Genomic DNA, 22,683 nt, shown 5'->3' on the forward strand with positions numbered 1-22,683 from the left:
ATCATTTCTCGTCCTGCAGTGTGGGCCAAGCTGAAACTGCAGAAGGCATCGGAACGGTGGCAGCCTGACACTGAGGTGAGTGCTCACGTAGCATCAGGGATAGCATCAAGTGATAGAGCTCCCTCACCATGTAGAAGGGAGGTAAGAGATGGTCCCTGGTTCACTGCAGTAGCAAGTGTAATGTGACAATATCTATAATTGGCTCTTAACTTGTAAGCCTAATTCATCTGTGATATTAAATTAAATGTGTCAGACTTTAAATCTGTGTCTTAAGACAGGTTATATTCTCCCACTGAAGTTTTGAAGTGGCAAGCAGGAGTGCCCTGTGTCTTGTCCTGCCGTGAGGATTCATAAGCTAAGAAGTTGAGACTCCATGTCGTACGTTAGATATCCTTTGAGGAGAGCATCTGATAAGATCTTCTCATGTGGTGGGGAGCTATCCTTGTTGGTCTTGAGATAGTCATCCTGAACAGATTTCAGAGATGAGGAATGATGTGTATGTGAGGTACGGTAGCTGCTGCTTCTCTTTTAGGTCAGTGGTTTTCAGTGTCCCTTTTTTTTAGCAGCAAAGCCTTTTTCAGACAGTAATGTAGAACTCCGATAAATAAAATAGAAAAAAGCAGAACTGCTCTGGATGTGGAGAAGCTCAGCCTTCTTGGCCTTTCATCCCCTGTAGTGGTCTCTTAGGCAGAAACCTAGGATTCTTGGGAACCATTTGAAAACCATGTCTTAAGTGAGCCTTTCTCAACCAGGGTTCCTCATCTTAAACACAGTGATTTGAATGAACTATTTTCTCAGATAGCCACAAGGATCGGTCATAATTGGTACCATCCTAGATGTCTAATAGGTGCTGTGAGCAATAGAGCAGAACCCCAGTTGAGAAAGGCTGTCTTAGACGAATGGCATGGAATCAGGCCAGGGTGAGCTCAGGTATCCAGAGGTTGGCTCCAAACATTTCTCCCAGGAGGTGTAGCTAATGGTGTTCCTCTTCCCTTTTAGGAAGAGTATGAAGACTCCAGTGGGAACGTTGTGAATAAGAAGACGTACGAGGATCTGAAAAGACAAGGACTGCTCTAGTGTTCAGGGATGTTTCTCAGCTGTGGGGCTAGCCCAGTCTTCCTTAAGATCTGCTTTTTCTATTTCTCCCAGCCAAATGCTCCTAAAGACTCTTTGCTACTTAGTCTTACGGACTAGCATGCATCTTGTAGAAGCAAGGCATGCTGGCATATTGCAGGGTTGAGGTGTGTTTTATCTTTGTTTTATATTAAAAAAGATTCTGTTGGAAAATAAAACCAGCCCTTGTTCTGAACGTGTCTTGTTCTGAAGCCCGGGATTATGTACTAATTCAGTCCTCTAGTTCTTAACACCTCCCTACCTCTTTCTCACGAACTTCAGCAGCAACTGAAGTTTAATGAGCGCCTGTTATGTTACATATATTATGCTGGGTAATTCTGACTTAGCCTCATTCCCCACCCCCATTTGCTGCCACTTCTCCAAATGAGCATCACCCCAGGATAAGCCCTGCCCTTAGTTGAGTCAGCCATTCGTGCGCATACTGTACTAGGGAAAGATGGGGAGGGTGAGCCAGGACCTCTGCTAAGGACAAAGTTGTGGCACCAAGGTTGCCTTTTTATTTGCATAAAGGAAGGACTTGGGCTGTCTTGGAATGGGCCTGCTGCCCCGCCCCTTCTCTAAGCCTCAGCAGCCTGGCACACAGTGAAACTAAGACCAGCACTGACTTCACCTGCTTGCTACTTCAGAACAAGAGGCTTCGGTCTACCTTTGTCTTCCATGGGATCCTTACTTGACTGAGAAGTGGCTAATATTCTTGTGTTCTCCAAGCCCAGATAGCCAAGATTTGGGTGGAGTTGAACAGCTGCCTCAGGATCTGAATCTGAGGGATTCAGATCCCAAAGGGAAAGAACTAGGGGAGCCAGGGGGCCCTGATCTGCCCAGGGCACAGTCATCTGAAGGCCAGGGCCGGGTCCAGAACAGGATTCCCCAGAGGGCCCCTTTGCCCCTCAGCACCCAGACCTTCAGTTTGTTTGTAATATATCTACTTATACGTCTGCTTGGAAAGATCCCAGCTCCAGAGCTGGCCTTTCCCTCACACTCATCTATTGCCCTAGTTCTCTCCATGAGTAGGGTTTCACCACCAGGTTGGGATTTTCCTTACTGGTTCAACCCATCCCTTGGGCGACTCCTCACATGTTCATTTGTACTTTGGCTCCTCCAGTTGCTTAAAATCCCAGTTGGACAACCTCGCCAGAGCCTGAGTTTCTAAAGCAGAGCGAATGGATAATAAAACCTAATTGAGCCAACTAAAAACATTGATAACTGAAAATAGGCCCAAAGTGCAAGGAGACATTGCCATTTGAGAAGAGAGTCAAAGCCTGGGAAATGGTAAACATGGGAGGGGATGTCTCTCCAGGCTTCCAGCTGGGGCAGTAGCAGCATCAGGCCTCCCCAGGGACACACCTGATGCTTTCCCACCGTCACATTCCTCTGAGCCCCCTCTTCAGGAGTGGGTACCTGGGACGGCAAGGTCAATCAATGGAGCGTTCCAAGAGCCCATTTTTTTTCTTTACAGTGTGGAGGGGCGGTGGGACCAGGTTCTGTGGAGTCCTGCCATCATCCTTGCCCAGATAACTAGTCATCCTGTGAACTGAGCCAGAGGTGCCTGGGAGGAAACAAGCCCCTTGCGGGGGCGGAGACTCCTTTTGTTCATTTGTTACATTCATCCAAATATTTTTTAGTGCCTTCCACGTGCCAGGCACAGCTAGGTTTGCAAATCTTGAGAATTAAGTGGATGTGAGATGGTGGGAGCAGACCCAGAGGTAAGGAGGTGCAGTAACACCTGGGCCAGCTGGAAGAGTTGTGTGGCCAGCTCCACCCAGCCCTGAGGGGCACAGAGTTACTCTGGAGGTGCCTGCAAACTTGCATCAGTCAGAAGTGGTTCTCGGCACTTCCCTGGTGGTCCAGCGGGTAAGACTCCCCGCTCCCAAGGCAGGGGGCCCGGGTTTGATCCCTGGTCCAGGAACTAGATCCCACATGCCGCAAGAAGTCCGCATGCCGCAACTAAGACCCGGCACAGCCAAAATAATTTATATAAATAAATAAATATTTTAAAATAAATAAATAAGCAGTGATTCTCCCCAGAGGTGGCTCCCTGAAGTCTGGCCTTCGGGGGTCTGCTATAAGAAGAACAGGATTACAGCTGAGCCCCCTGACTAGGCTACGGAGAGCGGAGTGGTGCTCTTCCTGGGTTTAGGTCAGTAGTTCTTAATCTTTTTTAAGGATCATAGATTCCTTTGGAAATACAAAGATAACTGTGGACTTTCTCCTTAGAAAAGTATGCTTGCATATATTTTTTTTTTGGCAGTGCTGCATGGCATGCGGGATCTTAGTTTCCCCACCGGGGATCAAACTTGCACCCACTGCGGTGGAAGCGGGGAGTGTTAACCACTGGACTGCCAGGGAAGTCCCTGCATATACATTCTTGCACACAATTTCAGGGGCTCATGAATCCCCAGAAGTGCATCCTTGGTTCCTGAGTCTTATGAGAATCTCTCCTTTAGACCTGGCGTCTGAACCTCTGCCAGGGCACTGCCTGCCAGGAACAGATGATTCAGCTCACTTTTCAAGGAGGAAAGCTGCTCCATCAGAGCAACTGCAGGACTCTGCCTGCCCCTCCCAGCCCAGGCAGGAATCTGGGCTTGAACCCCAGATTGGCCCTGCTGAACCCAGAGGCTGATCTTGGGATGAACCTCCCAGAAGCGGGAGTCTCCTCTCTCCCTACCTCTGAGAGGAAAGCCAGTAAATCTGTGTCCAGCCTCAACTGTCATCCCTTTCCTCCACTTCCCTTCTGTTCCCCTCGCTGGGTCAGCTTGTGCTGGAAGGCTCTACAAAGGGAGCACCCTAAAAGTAACCCATGTGTTGGGAAGTGAGCGTCAGACAAAGGTGAGGTTTTTGTCTTCCCTCTGCATTGTTTTTACATTTTTTTATCCTTGGGATGATAACTACCTCTCCCTTCATCCTTCCATCCTGCCCTGCTGGCAGCCTCGCCTCTGAGTTCTCTTGGGAGGAATGGGCCTGTGACCTCTCCCCACCCACTCCCCTTTCCACTATCAGACAGACAGAGTTCTCCCGTTGCAGGTGGGCCCTGGGAGGACCCTGGCCTCCCATCCCTCTCTTCTCTTCTGAGAGCCTGCTCCACCTGCTGGGTTTCTCATCTACACAGATAAGACACGTTCCAGTGGGGTCCTTCTATCTGCCAGTTGACTTTATTTTCTCCCTGTGGCTTCAGTCTGGACATCAGCTGTGCTTCCTTCTTGTGCCTGTGTCCCCGGTGGCAGCAGCGTCAGAGGGAACTACCAGAGCTAACAGATGACTGGAGGGGAGGAGGGGCAGCCGCCAGCTTCCAGGGGCTGCGCTTGCAGCCTCCCTGACTCAGGCACACACGCTGGTTGCCCTCCACACCTTCGGGTGCGCAGGTAGGTCTACAGCTGGGACGGGGTGGGGCTCAGGGAATACTGGGAATGTTCTATTTATGGAGACATGCACAGACTAAAGTAGATGGGCAAGGAGCCAGAACTAGCACAGATACCAAGTAACCGTCTAAGCTTCGCCCGGCTTTCTGATTTGACTGATTGTCTGCTTCCCTCACACTCCTGAGCTGTCCCTCCAGCCTCAGCTGTCCCAGCCAGGAAGCGGGAAAGGGGCTGTGTGGGAGGCTTGGGTCCTTCCTTTCACAAGGACACAGGGGCTGGGGAGAACCTTTGGCCCCCCTCTTGACCTATTTGCCTTTGGAGACTGAAGTCCCCTTGAGAGGTGTTAACTGGATGAGAGCACTTCTTGAGTGTAGCGTTGGAGGGGAGGGAGCAGTGGAGGGGCTGAGGCTCCTGGTAGTAAGGAGGGGTGAGGGTGGAGAGAGAGGTGGCCCCTATTGCCAAGGGGTCCTACCCAGCCTCACCTCTGCACCCAGGATTCTGAGCACAGCCCCACTCATGCATTAAAGACCATGGCCAGAAGGGGCCCAGCCCAGACAGGGTCCAGGCTCTCCTCTGTATCACATCACCCTGGCAGCCATCACCTGTGAGATCCAAGTGCTGATGGAGGGCCAACCCTTGATGGCAGGGAAACATGCCCTGTTAGCCCTGGGAAATCTGGGGGCTGGGTTGTGCTCAGCCTCCCAGGGTTGGGCGGAAAGATGGGAATAAGGTCCCGCTCTCCCATCTCCCGCAGTTTTCTGCCTCGCATGGAAAAACTTGAACCTGGGCTTAGCAGACCCTTACAGATCTGATCCCTTCGTCCTGGGGGAACCAGAGCTGGCATCCAGCTATCCAGGGTCTGAGAGGTACCTCCTGCCCTTAGCTCACCTCTGATTTAGAAACAGGGTTGGGTCTGAACCCTGAAGAATCTGGACAAGGGGAGCCCTGACTTCTGACCCTCTCTGTGACCCAGCATTTCCCTGCCCTGGGTTCTGAGGAAGCCCATCACCGGCCACTCCCCGCCCCCAGCACCTCCTGATGTCAGAGGCAAATGAGGCCACATCAGAGGCACCGGATGTCTATTTCCTGTCACTGCACCTGCTCCAGCTCTGTCTCCCCTCGGGCCTGGGATGCTGCTGTTGCCATGCCAACAACAACATTTACTCTCAAAGGGGCCGTTACCAGGCTGCAGGCCCCTTTGTGCCGGCCTCAATGTCACTCTGAAAGTATGACTTGCGGGAAGCAAAAGCCCAGCCCCTGGGACCCCTTATTCCATACAAGTTGACCCCCCTGCTCCCAGCCTTAGTTTACTCCTTTGCATAGTGTAGTAATGGGAATCTCTGTTTGCAGCCCTCCCCTGGGCTGCCCAGGACCAGTCCCTCACTCTCTCGGGCTCCTGGCCTACCTCTCAGAAGATGTCTGTGACCGGTAGTAGCCATCAGGCTGCTTTGCTCAGAGGTAGCTGTCCTAAGCCCAGGGACCCCAGCCTTTCCTGGCCCAGGTGACCAAACCTAACCTGTGACCGCTCCTGGGCCCTGAGGCTATGCCTTCTTTTCACCTGTGTCATGGCCCCTTCTACTTAACCACTGCATGACCTTTCCTTAACCTTGACTCTTGAGCTGGTTACTTCCTGCAGTGGTCTCCTCTCTCCTTCTCCTCCTACCAGTCCTCCTGCAGGTCCTACTGGTAGCCCAGAACCTGGTGAGAAGCCAGCTGACCCCCGCTCCTGTCCAGGTAAGCGGCAAAGCAGTCTGTGAAGGAGGAGAGAGCCTCCTGGATGCCTTCACCCATGGGAAGAGGGCCACAGCGTTCAAACCCTCCCACAGATGTTCCATAGCTTCCACTGCTATGGAGAGGTGTGCAAACCGGGAAGCAGAGCCTTTCAACCAAAGAGCAGAGTGCAGCGCAGGGGAGAGCTACTGCGAGTGCAGGGGTAGGGCTGCTGTGGGGGACCAGGCAGGGTGCTGCCAGGAGGGGCTGCTGCAGGGTTGGAAGGGGTGTGACATTCAGGTACCTCCAGTAAGGTGCTGGGAGGGAGGTGCTGAAGCGGAAGAGAGAGGAGTCGGTGTTTGGGTTGCCCTGAGAGTTGAGATATGGCCCAGGACTGGCTGGCCACCCCCCATCCCCCGGGACTCGCAGGCACTCTCTTTACCCAGCTGATCCAACACAACGCTTCCCACTGTATGGCCTGGTGCGGCCTCAGTTGTGAGGGGAGAAATGAAAGCAGCCCCAGCCCTTACCTGCAGGCCTCTAGCCCCGGACCCGGCTCTCTGCAGTGCTGCAGTGGCGGCCCACTCTGCCTGGAGCTCAACCAGTCGGCCTCGGGTGAGACAATCCCCCTAGCCTGCAGCTCTGAACCCCTCCTCCGTGGTCCTCCAACTCCAAGCCCCTCCTCCATTGCCCTCCACTCTGACTCTTCCTCCCATTGGCCCCATAAGTTCTGAGCCCCGCCCCACCTGTCCCCAGCCCTGAGCCTTGCCCACCCACTAGCGCCCAGCTCTGAGCCCACCCTCTGACAGGCCCCCAACACCGGAGCTGTTTTCCCCAACCTCCCCAGCCTCTATCAACACCCCAACCTCTAAACCTTGTCGGGCTGACCCTTAGCTTTGAGGTCTACCCTCCTCCTCAGTGCCCCACCCCTTCTGGCTTTTCCCCTTCCGACTCGCCACCTTTCCCCGCCCAGCTGGGCCAGTGCTCTCCTCCCCACAAGCTCCAAGGAAGCCAGAGCAAGTTCCTGTGCGTCTCCAGGTGGCAGAGATGGGAGAGTTTCAGGTTGTGAAGTCCACACACAAGATGCCCTCCCCTGGGGGGCGGCCTGGGGCTTTGCAGAGGAATTGTCCCCCAGCAGACGTGTCATAGCCCTTCCCCAGACAGCTCTGCTCTGCTCCCAGGCCTAGGCCACCTGACCATCCCAGAGGAAAAGACACTTCCCACTCCACCACTGGTGACCACCACCCTGCCAGCCCCCAAGAGAAACGTGAGTGTCTGTCCACATCTGCCTGCTCTGGGAAGTGGAAGCAGGAATGGACAGCGAGGGGTGGCTGTGGCTGGGGCCAGTGGGACAGGCAGGATGGGGCTCCAGCCCCCCCTCCGTCTGGAGCTCACAGGGCTCCACACCCCTTACCCTTCCCTTCACTCTCTCTTCAAGGGGAAAATCTCCTGCCAAGGCAGAAAGCTGTGGCCGAGTGCCCCGAGGGCTTGGACTTCGGTGAGGTGGGCCCCTGCAGTGCTCCAAGGTTGGGTGCTGCCCTCCCTCAGAACTGCAGGCCTCTCTTCTCCCCCGCTCGACTAATGGGTCAGCAGCCGAATCGGGCTGGAGCTAGACCTGCTGAGGGCCAGGCTGCTCGACCCTCTGAGCTCCACATTATGCTGAAATCCAGGGCAGCGGCTGGAATCTTCCAAGTCTCTGTGACATGCCCCCTTGTTTCTGATCACCCTGTATGTTCTCTGGGGACAGGCTGGCTGGCCTCATGGGGGTGGAGAGAGGGGTCCAAGGAAGTTCAGCTCAGCCCACAACCCAACTTAACATTTTTTGTCTCTGTGAATGGGGGACGAAGGCAAGGGGAGGATGAACGGTCTCATCTCTTCTTGCAGCTGAAACGGTCCAGCTGAGGCTACACTGCAGGGCGCAGCCAGGCCTGCGTGACAGGGACGCCCAGGTGTCACAGGGCTGTGGCTCAGCCCTGCTACCAGGAGTGCTGCCAAGCCTCGGCCTCAGGCAGCTGCCTCCAGCTGGATGAGAACCTCCACTTCAACGGGGCCGCACCAGGGGCCACAAGGAGCCCCCTGCCCTAGACCCTGGCTGGCGCTCTGCTGCTGTTCCTTCGCTCAGCAGTCAGGGAGCGGCAGGCAGGAAGGTCCCATAGGCCCTGCAAGTCCCCAGGCCCACCCCCAGCTCTGATTCCGGTAGCTGCATCTTTTTTTTTTAATTTAAAAAAATACATTTATTTATTTTAATTTATTTATTTTTGGCTGCATTGGGTCTTCGTTGCTGTGCGTGGGCTTTTCTCTAGTTGTGGCGAGCGGGGGATACTCTTCGTTGCGGTGCGCGGGCTTCTCATTGCAGTGGCTTCTCTTGTTGCGGAGCACGGGCTCTAGGCACGTGGGCTTCAGTAGTTGTGGCTCGCGGGCTCTAGAGCGCAGGCTCACTAGTTGTGGCGCACGGGCTTAGTTGCTCTGCGGCATGTGGGATCTTCCCAGACCAGGGCTCTAACCCATGTCCCCTGCATTGGCAGGCGGATTCTTAACCGTTGTGCCACCAGGGAAGTCCTTGTAGCTGTGTCTTTAGTGAAAGGGATTTATCAAGTCCACAGCTCTGTGCTAGAGGCTCCCAGGGCCTAGGCCTGAACATGATGCTCTCCAAGGGGGCAGGGCCTTAGCCCCATTCCCAAGGAGAGGCTGGGATTTGTCTGGAAAAACAGAACAGTCTCCTGTCTGACCCCCATCAAGTAGGAGGACCCCAAAGTCCTGCAGGGACAGTTTCTTCATCTATAAAAATGCCCGGTCCCGTCTACTTTTCCCAGATCCTCCCCAGACTTTGACACAAAGAGGGGGGCTGGAATTGGGGTTCCCCTGCTTTCCTGCAATGACCACCACCCCCTTTATCTCTAAGGGTCTAAATCAATCCCCTTTCTCCTCATCCCCCACACAGCTTTGAAACCAAATTCAAATGAACTTGAGCTCCATTTATGCTGTGGGTATTGCCAGGAAAAGAAGATTGGGAAGAAGGTGATGTCTGTTTCTGGAAGAGGTTTGCGTATACAAACTTGAACTGGTCACTAAGGCAGCAACTCCAAGCTTAGGGAAAAAGGAGTGAGGATGGCTTAGAAGTCACATGCTCACTCTTTCCCCTGCACTTACCCTTTAGTTTGGGTCAAAGCTTGAGAGAAAGAGTATTCATCAAGATAATTCACTAATTCAATAAACATGTTCTGAGGGTCAACTGTGTCCCAGAAACTACCCTGGGGTGATGAGGAAAAGATACAGCCTGTCCTCAGGGAGCTTACAGCTTAGTGAAATGGCCGATAGGCTGGAAGAGACGGGCCCTGGACTCCCTGATCTGAGCTGGCCCTTTTTGTCCATCTGGAGCAGCCTGCTTATCTTAGGTGGGAAATCGAGGCCCCAAAGGAGGAAGACCTTGCCCAGGTGCCTGTGGCCAGTGAATTGGGGGAAGGGGCCGGAGAACAGCAAAGTACAGCCTCAGGCTGTCCTGAGAGCTGAGTGGCCCCCTCCCCTGAACTCCTTCCTCCCTGAGAAGGGGAGAGGATAGAGCCTCAGCACAGTACTGCATACGAACAGGATCACACCCTCTACAATGTGCATTCTCATCCTTTACCCCCAAACAGCCCCATGAGGCAGGCGGGACCAGGTGCTCCTGTCACACACACCTCACACACACAGCGCTGAGGCTTAGCGGGGGAAAGGGAGGCATGTGGCAGTGTCCATGGCACAGAAGTTGGAGTCACACTTTCAGTTAAGGCCCAATTTTGCCACTTTGCTAGGTGCGAGGCCTTGGTCAAATTGCTTAATGTCTCTGAGCCTCAGTTTCTACACCTGGAAAATGGTGTAGTGGTTCTTCACAGCGTTGTTCTCCTTTAAGCTAGGATGGGGTCGTTAGCTGGGGAGGAAGCTTTCCAGTAGAGGCCAGTGTTGGCCTGCCTGGAGTGAGAGGAGTTGAGGATGAAACTGTTTTTCCTTAAAGGGACCATCTTCCTTCCAGGCCCTGGGAGGGGAGCTCTGGCCCCACGACTTCCAGGACCGAGGGTGAGCCGAGGGCAAGTACTCAGGAAAAGCTTTCCGGAATAGGGAGCCCAGGGTAGCCCAAGACCTAAGGAGTTAACGGGGGCAGGGAGGACCCCCACCCCCGCACTGGCGTGGGCAGGCTGGGCCTTGCAGACTGGCTGACCGTCGTGTGGCGTGGGGGCTTCTGGGAAATGTAGTCTCTGGCTGGGCCCCAGGGCCGCGGTGCTCCGCACACCCAGCAGCGGTGACAGCTCAGGAGGTAGGCGGCGATGGCAGGGGTGTGGGAGCAGGTGCGGAGCAGGGGAACCAGGGCGGGGCTGGGCAGGAGGGCCTGGGCAAGCTAAGGGCTGGGACCCCTGTCCTGATGCTGTCAGAGCCGGACACCCTCGGCCTTCGGCTGACGCAATGGGGCCTGCTGGGCTGGGGGAGGGCCAAGGAGTAACGGGACACTTTCCCATCTCCAGGGAAAAAGGGACAGAACTGGGGTCCTTGTTTAGGATGAGAGCTCCCTTCCTGAGATACGTGCAGATACACCCCTGACACTGCCCAGAGAGGTGCCAGCAGGACTAATACTGCTCCCCCAAAAGGAAGGCAGAGCCCCATCCCAGGAGCAATAGGACTTGTCCTCCTCTCCAGTAATGGGACAAGGCACCCCACGTCCAACAAATAGACTGGACCCCACTTAGAAGCGACTGGATGCCCTTCAAGACAAAGGGCGGTACAGCAAATTGTACCTCTCACCGGGGGCAAGGGGATGGCCCCTATCCCTAGAAACTAAAAGGCTCATTCTCAGGGGAAGGGGGAGGGGGAGGAGGAGGGAGCGGATGGGGCCTCCTCCGCCTTCTCCCAGCACAGAGCCCCTCCTCCCTGCCCCCAGCCCTCCCTCAGGCAGCTCCATAACCTCCTGAGTGACTTGTTGACCTAAGGGGCTCCCATCTGCCCTCCCCCGGGGCGTGTCTGCTCAGCAGGGGCCAGCATGGACCAGTCTGTGGAGATCCAGGAGACCCTGGCTGAGGGGGAGTACTGCATCATCATATCCTTCCCGCGGGTGCCGAGCTCCCAGTCCCAGGGCCTGCCCTGCCTGGCCTTGGGAAGTGGAATGGCAGGTGTCTACGTGTCTGTCTGCTTGCCTCCCTCTCTCTGTGCCTTCAGGGGGAGATGGAAACCTGTACATACTAAGCAGTTAGTCCTGGACTCTCTGCCGGGTGCTTTAAATACTCAGTTATCCTCCCACCCCCTGTGACGTTGGGGGTTACTCTCCCCATTTCACAGATGAGGAAGGGTGGGAGAGGTGAAACCACAGAGTGAATCTGTGTGGGTGAGGGCGGGGCAGGGCAGGGCAGGTGGGGTGGGCTGGGTTGGGCGAGGCCTGGGGCCCGGCTCCCTTTTGGTTTGCCTTGACCCTGAGCTGCAGGCGGTGCAAGGAGCGCTGTGTGAGGGAGAGAGCAGGCAGAGCCGCCTCCTGGGACTCGTGCGTTACCGCCCGGAACGTGGTGGCCAGGAACATGCGTCAGTGACTGGTTCAGTCCTTGCCTCTCTGGCCCTGGGTTTGATTATTCTCCACTGTCCCTCCAGCTGGACTTCATGCCCTCTAGGGCAGAGTCTGAGGCTTCTAGAATAATTGTAATACTGATAATTAATAGTTTTTGACCACTATAGGCCAAGCCCTCTGTATTCTTAGCTCATATAATCCTCAAAATTTGATGAGAAAACTTCTCAAGAAGATGGTTGAACATACTGCTCCAGATCTTGAGCCCTGTGGCCTGTCTTGGGTTCAAATTCAGGCTTTGTTACTTCCGAGCCATGTCATCCTGAGCAAACCTCAATGTGTCTGGACTGAAGATTAAAATGAGTTACTACATGTAAAGTGTTTAAAATGCTGTGAAGCACATAGAAAGGGCTCCATAAATGTTGCTAGTAATACCCACATATTACACAGAAGCAGAGAGAGAATAATTAATATTTATCAACGGTCTCACAGCCAGAAAGTGAACCTCAGGGTCTCAGAGCTGGGAAGGAGGAGTCTTAGACATTTTTGAACCCACCACCCTCACCTTACAGATGGAAAAGCTGAGGTTCAGGGAGGGAGTGGGGAGGCTAAGATTGCCCTGTTCTTGTCACTTGCAGTGCTAGAACGCACAAGGGGGAGATCAAACATGGGTTTTACCAACAAGGCAGGGGCTCCCAGAAATGAGGCAAGTTCAGCTTTGATGACCCAACAGTCTCTGGTGGGCACCATGAGCAGAGAGGCATGAGCACAGCCCCAGGAACCAAGGAGAGAGTGCGAGCACCCCGAGGCTTCCCCGATGGGCCTGAGGGACGACTAGACTACAGGCCCCCTGTCTTCACTCTGCTTCCTGCCCTCAGTCTCTTCCTGTACACACACCGGAGGATGGCCGTCACCGGGGACGATGTCTCCTTGGACCAGATCGTGCCGATCTCTCGGGATTTCGCTCTGGAAGAAGGTGCCACAGGGGGCTGGACAGGATGATCCCTCTTCTCTGGGCTCCCGGGTCATTTCTGCCCTTGTTGGGGGTGGGGCGTTGGGAGGAAGGATGATGCTCAGTTACTAAGGGCCCTTTCGTTTCCCTGCCCGCAGTGTCCCTGGATGGTGAAGTCTACTTTCTTGGTGAGTGGTCCTTTCAGTCTGAGTCCCAGTTGGGGCAGGGGGAACAGAATCTGCAGAGAGAAGAGTGGTGTGAAGTAAGAGCACTTTCTGATCGTCCTACTGTGGCACGCAGGACCCTGCAGGATCAGGCCCCGGTCATCTCTCTAGTCACGCCTTTCCCTGCTTGCTGCACTTGGAACCCTCTGCATTCCAAGCACCTCAAACGTGACGCGTTTTCACCATGGAGCCCCTGCACACGCTACTTCCTCCTCTCGAAAGCCCTCACTCCTCTTTTCGCATAGCCAGTCATGCTCCAGGGCTTCAGTTCACACTGACTTTCCTCGGGAAGCCTTTGTTGAACTCCTGAGAGTGTTTGTATCCCGAAAGTGTTTGTATTTCACTCATACACATTCCTTTGTCTCGTCCTTACCACCTCTCTGTCACCTACGGTGATTTAATTATTTTTAATGGCCTATCTAATGTCGGTGTTCTTTGCTAGGCTGCAGTCGTAATAGCAGAGGTAGTAATATAATCATAGAAATGAGTATTTAATCAGTGATGACCTCGCGCCAGGCACTATGCTAACGAGCTTTACACACATCACATGGTGCTTTCCTCACAATTCTGTGAGGTCATCACTGCTTTCATTCCCATTTTATGGACGAGGTAATGGAAGCCCAGAGAAATTAAGTAATTTAGCAAGTGGTGGGACAAGGATTCAGACTCGGAATCCAGTCTCTGGAGCCCACGCTCTTGATCAGTCTGCGGCATTGCTCCTACTCATTCATTAGTTCAGCACATGTTTTGGGTGCTCGCCATGTGCCTGCTGGGTGCTGAGGTTACGTTATGAGCCAGACACCATCCACACTCCAGCTCCCTGAAGACAAGGCCATGTCTGATGTCTTCAGCGTGGTGTTCCCTGTGACTAGCGTGTGTCTGGCACAGTCAGGGAGACTGACTGACGGACGGCCCCCCTGTCTGCCTCTGTGTGCTTTTCATTCCACTGGTGGGGCGGGGGTAGACTACAGGTTGAGAAGTTGGTCTCTTCTGACTCCGTCCAGAAGGCTACGGTGAGGCTTACTGAATTTTCAGAGCTGAGGTCCACCCCCTTTGTAGACTGAGGGTGATGTTAATTTGAAGCTGGGGGTACAGAGGGCTCCCTTACTGCCCCAGCTTAAGGGTCAAAGGGGCTTTGGGAGCTTGGGCTGCTGACGTTCCATGCTGGGGGCTCCAGCCTAAAGATGCACCTAAGCATCCTGGAGGCCAAGGGCTCATTTCCTGCCTCCCCTGTGCAGGCTCAGATGTCACCGTCCAGCTGGACACAGCGGAGCTCAGCCTCGTATTCCAGCTCCCCTTTGGTTCACAAACCAGAACGTTTCTCCAGGAAGTCGCCAGGGCCTGTCCAGGTAGGTAAGACCACAGGCTCCCGGGGGAAGGGGAGGCTGGGCACTGACCTCCCCACCACCAGTTGACTTTGCACCCTTTGGACTTACACTCTACAGTTTCTGTGCCCTCTCAAAGCTGCTGGCACGAGGCCACCGTGCCCCCAGGCCACCAGCCAGCCATGGTGTTTGCATTTCTGTTTTCCCATTTCTGGACCTGAGTTTTAACTCCAGCAGGGCCCCTTTGCCCTCCCTGCTCTGGGCAGGGCTGCATGGGGTGAGTTGTGATTCTCATGCAGAATCTTTTACAAGTTAGCAGGGTCAGCAGCTTCTAGAGGCCCACCTTCCCTCTCCCTGACAACCACAGCTAGAACCAAGGGAAGTCTGTCATAAGAGCTCTCCTGCCCTTGTACCCTGCTCTGTCCCCCACCACAGCTGAGAAGATGGTCTAGCTTTAACTTAACAGTGAGAAGTTAGTGGCCTCTAGGGCAGAATTTGTTTAGACTGGGCGATCAGCCAGGCAGGTAAAGGAGAGTTTGTTCAGAGCAGAGAATCAGCCAGAGAACATGCAAATTCTAGCCACCAGGCGCTGGGGCTTAGCTGTTTACCCAACACTGTCACTTATTTCCTTTCTAGCTAACATCCTGGCTCTGCAGGAATCGGGGGTGGGCTCCCCTTCTATCGTGGTCTCCTCATGGAGCCTGAATGTCTGGGGGCTCCAACTTAGTTTGCCTGGTGTGCAGGAAGGGTACTGACTGTTGATGCAAACTGGGCAATGTGGGAAAAGGAAACAAGATTATACAGCCTTGAATGCCGAGTTAAAGGGTTGATTCTATAAAGCAGGGGAAATTTATCTCCAAACCTTCAACTAATGAGGATAACCTGTTTTATGATTATTACTGGTAGTTGTAGGAGAAGTAATAACAGTAGTAACAGCAAAGAGAATGGACTTTGAAGCTATACAACCTCTTGCATTTGAAGCCTATCTTTGCTGGTCTTTAGCTATGTGACTTTGGGCAAACCACCTCACCTCTCTGAACCTTGGTTTTGTAGAGCTTTTTTTTTTCTCCCAGTTTTATTGAGCTCTAATTGACATACAGCACTGTGTAAGTTTAAGGTGTACAGCATAATGATTTCACTTACATACATCATGAAGTGATTTCCACAATAAGTTTAGTGAACATCCATCATCTCATACGGATATACAATTAAAGACATAGAAAAAAAAATTTTTTCCTTGTGGTGAGAACTCATGATTTACACTCTTAAAAACCTTCTTTCATATAACACAGCAGTATTAAATATATGTATCATGTTGTTGCACCCCTAGTACTTATTTCTTTTTCTTTTTTTGGGGGGGGGTGCGTAGCATGCGGTTTGCGGGATCTCAATTCCCCGACCAGGGATTGAACCCAGGCCACGGCAGTGAAAGCCTGGGATCCTAACCACTAGGCCACCAGAGAACTCCCTATTTATCTTATAACTGGAAGTTTGGACCTTTGACTGCCTTCACCCAAATCCCCTTTTCCCCCACTTCATCCCTCCCTCTGGTAACCACAAATCTGATCTCTTTTTCTATGAGTTTGCTTGTTTGTAGACTTCTATATGTAAAGAATATCTTCCTCATGGAATTGTGAGAATTAAATGAGGTAATACATGTGAAAGTGCCCAGCACATAGTAGGAGCTCAGAAAAATATTTCCTTAGCTAACATTCATTGTGGACTTATTGTGTGTTAGACACTGTTCTGAGGACTTTTCAGCACATTATCTCATTTTTCTTACCACAGCCGTTCAAGGTAGGTATTATCAGTGTGTCCATTTTACAGGTGAGGGAACTGAGGCTCAGGGAGGTTAAATGCCTTACCTGAGTACACAGCTGGTAAATAATAGAGCCAGGATTAGACAGGATTAGAGAGTCTCCTCCGGAGCCTGAGCTCTTGAGTTTTGCTCTAATGCATCCTAAGCTCATGCCAACCCATCCCATCTACACTGCTCAGGGAAGACTTCGTGTAGGAGGTGATGTTTAAGCTGAGACTTGAAGGATGAGTGAGGTTTTTTCCCAGGCAGCCAACATGGGAAAAAAGACAGTTGGAGTTAAGAGCAGAGCACTGGGTGGGATTGAAATTGGGGTGGGAGGAGGCTGTGGAATGAGCTGAACCAGGACAGGCCAGCAGAGACAGCGCATGAAGGGTTTTAAATAACCATCAAAGAGCTTGGATTTTGCCCTGTAGCTTGTGGGGAGCTGATGGAGCTTTAAACTGAGGAATAACGAGGCAGGATTTGCACTTTAGGAAAGTTCCTCTGGCAACTGGTGCAGAGGGGGAGAACCTAGAGCAGGGAGATCAATGGGAATGTATTGCAGTGGTTCAGGCATAAAAAATGAGGCTTGGACCAGGGCCCAGTCATGGGGATGGGGAGGAGAGGATGGACTGGAGAGATCAAACCCATGAGAATGAAGGCACCATGGGAACACTGAGTTTGGGTTGTGTTCACAGCTTTACTCTCTGTGGTTACAACAGTGCCTGGCATGTAGTAGGCACTTAACACATATTTGTTGAATGGATGAACAGAGCTTGGTGCCCGGCTGTGAGAATGAAAGAGAGGGAGTAGTTGAGGATGATTCCCCTCTTTTAGGCTTAGGTATCTGTCTGTCGGTTCCCTTCCCTGCTCTTCCTTCCGGGGTCCACACCTGGGGTAACCAGCAGGGAAACTGCACTAACTCAGCTTCTTTGAGCAGCTATCATGATGTGGACTTCCTACGGGACGGGTCTGGGTGAGAGGGGACTTTCAGAGCTGACAGACTCTTGGGAATCCACCTGCCCAACCCTTGCATTTTACAGATAAAAGGACCAGAGTCCAGGATGAGGTTACAGGTGAAAGGAACTAGTTTTTCCCCACCCAGTCCTTGGTGGGTAATGTGCAGCACAAAAGGTCAGGGAGTGGAAGTGACTTGGTCAAAAGATCACAGTTAGAGGAAAGAATTAGCCAACATTAATTGAGTACCTACTGTGTGCCATATATTTTTCTAGACAGCTAGACAACACACAACAACCATGTTTTTCTGTTTAGTCTTTTGAGCAATACTAAAGAGTATCCTGTTTTACAGATGAGTAAACTGACAAGAGAGAAAACTGACATTTTAGTAACTTACCCGAGGTCATTCATTAATTGAAGTTAATAGGACCAGGTTTGGAACCCCAGGTTATAACTCCAAAGCCCATGGAGTCCAGACATTTCAGTTCAGGTCCCAGCTCTGCCACTTCCTAGTTGTGAATGTGAACAATATATTTTATTTCTATGAGCCTTGGCTTTATTATTTGTACAGTGGAAATATGAACTTGCCTTACTACTCCAAGAGTTTTGTGAGGATCAGATGGATTAATGGCATGTAACTGCTGAAAATAATCTAAAAGCTGTGTCTGGCAGTGCCATAGTGAGTCCTACGACCCAAGTCTCTTCATTTATGATGCCCTTGCAAATCCAATTCAGTTCGGTCAGGTTCATGCTGTTCTACAAGGAGAACAGGCAGGATAGCATAGAAAACAGCAAGTGTTTAGGAGTCAGGCAGACCTGGGTTTGAGTGAGAGGCAGAGAAGACCCAAGAATTTCTAGGAAGGAGGAGTGGCAATCTGGTTCAGAGGGAACCAGAGGACTGGTCTTGAAGGCATGTTTCATAGCAGGCACACCGCTTTTACTTAGAGTGTGTATTTTTGGGAGGCTTGCGAGTTGCTGATGGAGATTATGGGTAGTTAACGCCCCCAACCCGCTCCCTAGTACTAACATGTATTTGAGTTCCCACTCTGCCACTCACTCTGCGACCTCAGACTTCACCTCTCTGAGCTCAGTTGCCATGGGATAATAGTTGCCACCGGATAATCGTTCCCTTGCTCCTAAAGTTAGCTGTGAGAATTAAGGAGCATAGACCTCGGCACGTAGTTACCACCAGGTCGCAGGAGTGGTGCTTGTCTATCTTGGTACAGCACTTTCGTTTTCATGTTTATTATTGTATTTGAATCTCAGGCCCACACTGTGCGCCAGGGAAACAGGCTTGGAGCCTCCCCGGAGAGGCTGAGCGATTTGCTCACGGACAGACAACCTTGCGGAGGTGCAACCGGCTCTTCAAGTCCGTGGCTCAGTATTCCCTCCTTTTTCCTTTCACAGGCTTCAACCCCACGGCCCTGGACCCTAAGTTTCTGTGGCTGTCTCGCTACAGGCGCAAAGAGCCGGAGCCCGAGCCGCCCACGCCGCGCGGCTGGAACTCAGCCCAGGGCACCCGGCCCGGGCGCTCTGGAATTGGCGGAGGCAGGTATCGATCTCGGAAGGCGCGAAGGGGATTGGAGGAGGCCAGGCTTCAGGGGCGGGCCCGTTCTCTTTGGGGGCGGAGCTATGGAGCAGACCGGCCTTTGATTGGCGAGGGTGGCACGCGGGGGCGGGCCCCTCTGGGGGTGGAACGGGGGCGGGGCTCCGGGCGGCGTGATGAAGAGCTTGAGGAAGCAGGCAGGGAAATGTCCGCCGCCGCCGGCTCTCGGGAGCGCGAATCTGCAGGTCCGGCGGGCGGTGGGACGCTGGGCTGGGGCTCCGGGGCGGTGGCGGGCCAGACCCTCGGGCGGGCAGGGTCTGTGGGTTGGCTGGCGGACGCTCGGGGCAAAGACCAAGGTCCTGTCCCTACGGAGGCGGAGACATTGGGGCTGAGGTGCTGTGGGGATGTTAGTTATTCTTAGCCGGGCGTGATGAGGGCAGGCGGGGGCCAGTGAGGTACTCAGGAATCCCGAGGCCGGGGTTTTGGTAGTAGTAAAGCTCCGTTCCAGACTTCGCTGTGTGACCTGGGGCGGGTGGCTGCCCCTCTCTGAGCCTCAGTTTCTCCATCCTGACCTTCGAGTTTGTCTGTGGAGGTGCACTCCCCATGACAGAGCCTTCCTTTGGGTGAGGACTGGTGTGTGTACTGGGGCTGCCTGGCTCTCCTGTCGGTCCTCAGCCCCTGTGAGAGATTGGGCTGTGCGCAGACCCGGAGTCCAGGAGAGCCGTATCCACCCTGGGCCTGGAGGCCACAGTGAGGTTACAGGTGAAGGGGATTAGGTTTTTTTTCCACCCAGCCCTTGGTGGATAACGTTGTGCAGCACAAAAGACCAATTGTTGAGCAGGAGGTTGTCTTCTGGAGAGTGAGAGGCCCAGGGCTGAAATTTGGGTCAGGCTGGTGCTTTGGGAGGACCTGCAGACCTCTGTTTTCTGTCTAGCTCTTAGGTTTTCTGCCCGGGGCTCCCTGGTATTTTTTTTCTCCTGGGTGTGCCCATGCAGCTCCTGTTACGTCTGAGCTTTGGCATGACCACTAGTACCCACTTGTGCCCCTTTTCTCAGCCGTTTGCTAGGGAACTGTCAAGTAGCCGTGTAAGTGTGGGCCGGCGCTCCACTTGCTCTTAAAAGGCTTGGAAACTGTGAGAGGCTGGGGGAATAGCACGTTGCACAAGTTTGTAAAATGGGAGGAAACTAAGCGAGCAAAGGACTTCCTCCATGCTCGTTCTTTTCTTCCGTTGCAGCCTCTGCAAGGTGCAGTCGCAGCACACGATGGTGCTGACAGTTTGCATCGCTCGTGGGCTTAGCTCACTTGAAGGGCTGATCTTGAGGGAGCTGTTGCATCAGTTTCCATGACATTCTGGCCACTGGTACTGGGACAGGAGAGAGCTTAAGATGAAGTACATATCTTCCCCTTGCCCCTTCGAAAGGGCAGCATCCAGACAGTTGGCAGAGGACAGGCCCGATGGCAGCAGAAAGAGGTGGGTTCTGTTTTCTCAGCCAGCACGCCAGAGCCTGTGGGAGCGCTTCATCTCCTAAGCAGAGGGAGGTCTTCTGTGAGAAGTCGGGGCAGCTCTGAAGCAGTTATCTGCTGCTGGGTGATAAATGCAAAGTGATCTCAGAATCTTCTGTGACCTTTCAAAAATCCTAAACTAGCCACTTGCTGGTGAGGAGTTACTGTCAAGGTTTTGGTTTCATTTTTAATTTGAAATGATTTGTCCCCATCGTAATACCTACAATAAGTGGGGTTACACTACTAAATGCTAAGTTGCTCATGTTAAAATTGGTAAGAAATGGCACCAAGCCCCCAGTTCTGTTTCGGTCAGCTCTGTTTCCAGAGTTGCTTTGGCCTCAGAGGAGAGTCACATCTTCTACAACAGGTTGGGGGAACCCTTTGGGCCTCCTCTGGATGTCCCTGAACCCCAAGGGAAACAGCGAATTTGATGCTTCCTATATGCATATGATCAAAATTCCCACTTCCTGATAGCCCAGGGAACCAACCCAAAGACTGCTTTAAAATGCTGTTTGTGATGCACGTCAGGAGAAACGGCTTCTGCAAGGAGCTGACAGTCTGACAGAGAGGGATCTGGTGATTCATAGAGGTAAGAGAGTGTGGGGTCCGCTCAGCAGGACGGGGGGACCTTGTGAGGTGAGCCAAGGGTAAGAGCCCCTCAAAGGCCTAGGTATTTGGGGGGCAAAGTGAAGCTGGCTTTCAGTCCTTGCCTTTGTCTTGGTAGAGAAAGGAAAGATCTCACTTGGATGCATCTCTCCAAAAATGTCCATTCTTTTCCTTGATTTGTCTTTCCTGCATTCAGGAGTGTCAAGCCAAGCTTGGTAGGAATTGCAGAAAAGTGAAATGCAGAAGTTTTAGATTGGGGTTGGTGTCATTTCAGGTTCAAACCGGGATATTTGAGCTAAGTTGTTATGTTGAAGTGAGATGTAAAGCTTCTGGTCGAGTGGCAGGCTGTTCTATCTGATTCTCTTGGCCTCTTCAGACTCCTAGACCTTGCATGGGTCTCAGACAAGTAGCTGTTGTAAGTAGGGGCTTTTCTGCTTCTTCACTTATTTAACTGCTCTTCTTGGTGTAGCTTTTTCTTTCCTTAAAAAGAAATAAGGAGAAATTCCTTCCTGTTTCTCTCTAACAACTGAAGGTGCTCTTATCCCTTGGGGAATCCTTCATCGGGCTCAGTACTCACCCATGTCATTGTGTAAAATATTCACCTGCCTCATCCCAGACACATGCAAAGACCTGGAGCTGTGTTCTGGAGGATTCTGAGCTATGTACTAGAAAGGAAACAGCTACTCAGAAGTCGCATTGGGCTTTTCTGGGCTAATTTAACAACATGGAAACAACAAACAAATTGTGATGTTTTGAAGTGGTTTTCTTATTCCATGGTTGATTCAAAGCGAGGTAGCTTGGTAGTAACTCAAATTCAGAATGAGATGTGCTATGAGTATTTTTTCCCTTGGACCCAAGAAATAAAGCATTAAAGTCTGTCTGGCCTGAGAAAGGAAATGAATGCTATTTATAACTCAGGGTAGCATAAAGGGTAACCTAGATTACCAGGGCAGAAGCCAGTGAGAATGTCGGAAAAACAGCCCCTGGGTTAGTCAGTCTCCTTGCTCCCCCGTCTCTTAATAAGTAAAATCTGTGTGACCGACGTACCCTTTTAGCACAGAGAAAATGAATTTTCCTAGATGTTTATCCTACACGTGGAAATCTTGCCCGTCATCTCCACCTTTGTGGGAAGCTCTGCAGGCTCCTAAGCAAATTAATTTGGCCCACTTGGTTCCTTTAAACAAAAGAGAACTGTGTTCCTTTTTCTTCCTTCTTCTCTTGTTCCCTTCTCCGTTTCCCTCTTCGTCGCATCTAACCTTTTGTTTGTTTCTAGAACAGGAGAACCCCCTGAAGACTTTTCTTGCCCTCAGAAAACAGTTTGTTGTGGAATTCTACAGTGGGAGCCTAGAGCAAGCGAGGTGACCCACAAACGTTCACTTAGAAGGGGTGCTTTGCACAGAAAAGTCCTCGGGGACAGAAGGTACAGGAAGAGGGAGACATCAATATTTATTAGCAGAAAGACAGTTTTGGGACATAGAAGCTCACTGGCTCGCTTGTTTTCTTTGCGGCTTAAAATCTACTGTAACAAACTTGTAGATTTTACAAGTGGTGCATATGTGAACTAAAGCTCCAAATGTGAATGATGAGGATTTGAACAGAGTGTATGTCTACGTGGCTGGATACTTTAATATTTATTTTTGTTACTGCACCTTGGTATCATACTGGACATGTCTCTTGACTTTCCTCTATTCCGTCTGTAAAATGGGAGTGAACGTTTGCCTTCTAGAAGGTCTCACAGGACCGAAGGAATGCTAATTTAGGGGTGGTTTCCTCTGGGAAGCACATTTAGGAATTGCAAATGCCCACCTCTAAGAGCTTAGAAACTGGCTGCCCTCTTCAGGGCCTTTCCTAGGCTGGTTTCTTCCAAATTACTACGTTCATTCTCTTCCTCACTCCTTCCCTCCCTCCAGTTTCTTTTCTGTCAATATGATCACTAAAAACCTCAGTCATCCTTGACTCTTCCCTCTCCTATGTCTAATAACCAAATTCTGTCCATTCTTTTTCTGCAATTAAAAATTTTTTTGAAAATTAAATCCCCATGGTTCACGTTG

General features: G+C 52.0%; 4 protein-coding genes across 5 annotated transcripts in view; all 4 read left to right on the forward strand.

Annotated features, from left to right (window-relative positions):
- The window catches only part of SF3A3 (splicing factor 3a subunit 3), a 29,109-nt gene extending 27,796 nt beyond the window's left edge, over positions 1–1,313 (forward strand). The window contains exons 16-17 of the mRNA XM_022575297.2: positions 20–75; positions 1,000–1,313. Coding sequence (XP_022431005.1) covers positions 20–75; positions 1,000–1,077 — 134 coding nt within the window. The 3' untranslated portion in view covers positions 1,078–1,313. The remainder of the gene's footprint in view (positions 1–19; positions 76–999) is intronic.
- A 102-nt stretch (positions 1,314–1,415) lies between these two features.
- On the forward strand, positions 1,416–11,565 carry LOC149750782 (uncharacterized). 2 transcript variants are annotated; one of them, XM_089895782.1, is made up of 6 exons: positions 1,416–3,960; positions 4,307–4,493; positions 5,464–6,815; positions 7,382–7,467; positions 7,639–7,703; positions 8,085–11,565. In XM_089895782.1, the coding sequence occupies exons 3-6, from the start codon at positions 6,584–6,586 to the stop codon at positions 8,086–8,088; spliced, it is 387 nt and encodes a 128-aa protein (XP_089751908.1). In that variant the 5' UTR covers positions 1,416–3,960; positions 4,307–4,493; positions 5,464–6,583; the 3' UTR covers positions 8,089–11,565. The 2 variants fall into 2 exon arrangements, with proteins under 2 accessions (XP_089751908.1, XP_089751907.1); XM_089895781.1 differs by having other exon boundaries at positions 7,639–7,698.
- Positions 11,566–11,656: 91 nt separating this feature from the next.
- On the forward strand, positions 11,657–18,944 carry LOC149750783 (type II inositol 1,4,5-trisphosphate 5-phosphatase-like). Its single transcript, XM_089913388.1, has 4 exons — positions 11,657–12,697; positions 12,832–12,861; positions 14,136–14,246; positions 18,385–18,944. The coding sequence occupies exons 1-4, from the start codon at positions 12,484–12,486 to the stop codon at positions 18,942–18,944; spliced, it is 915 nt and encodes a 304-aa protein (XP_089769514.1). The 5' UTR covers positions 11,657–12,483.
- Positions 18,945–19,757: 813 nt separating this feature from the next.
- LOC111175608 (type II inositol 1,4,5-trisphosphate 5-phosphatase) overlaps positions 19,758–22,683 on the forward strand; it is a 37,306-nt gene continuing 34,380 nt past the window's right edge. The window contains 1 exon segment of the mRNA XM_022575296.3: positions 19,758–19,994. Coding sequence (XP_022431004.2) covers positions 19,979–19,994 — 16 coding nt within the window. The 5' untranslated portion in view covers positions 19,758–19,978.

The sequence above is a fragment of the Delphinapterus leucas genome, chromosome 1 (assembly GCF_059928025.1).
Source record: "Delphinapterus leucas isolate spDelLeu-1000000601 "Yukka" chromosome 1, BTC_Dleu_Yukka2, whole genome shotgun sequence".
In the NCBI taxonomy this organism is placed as follows: domain Eukaryota; kingdom Metazoa; phylum Chordata; class Mammalia; order Artiodactyla; family Monodontidae; genus Delphinapterus; species Delphinapterus leucas.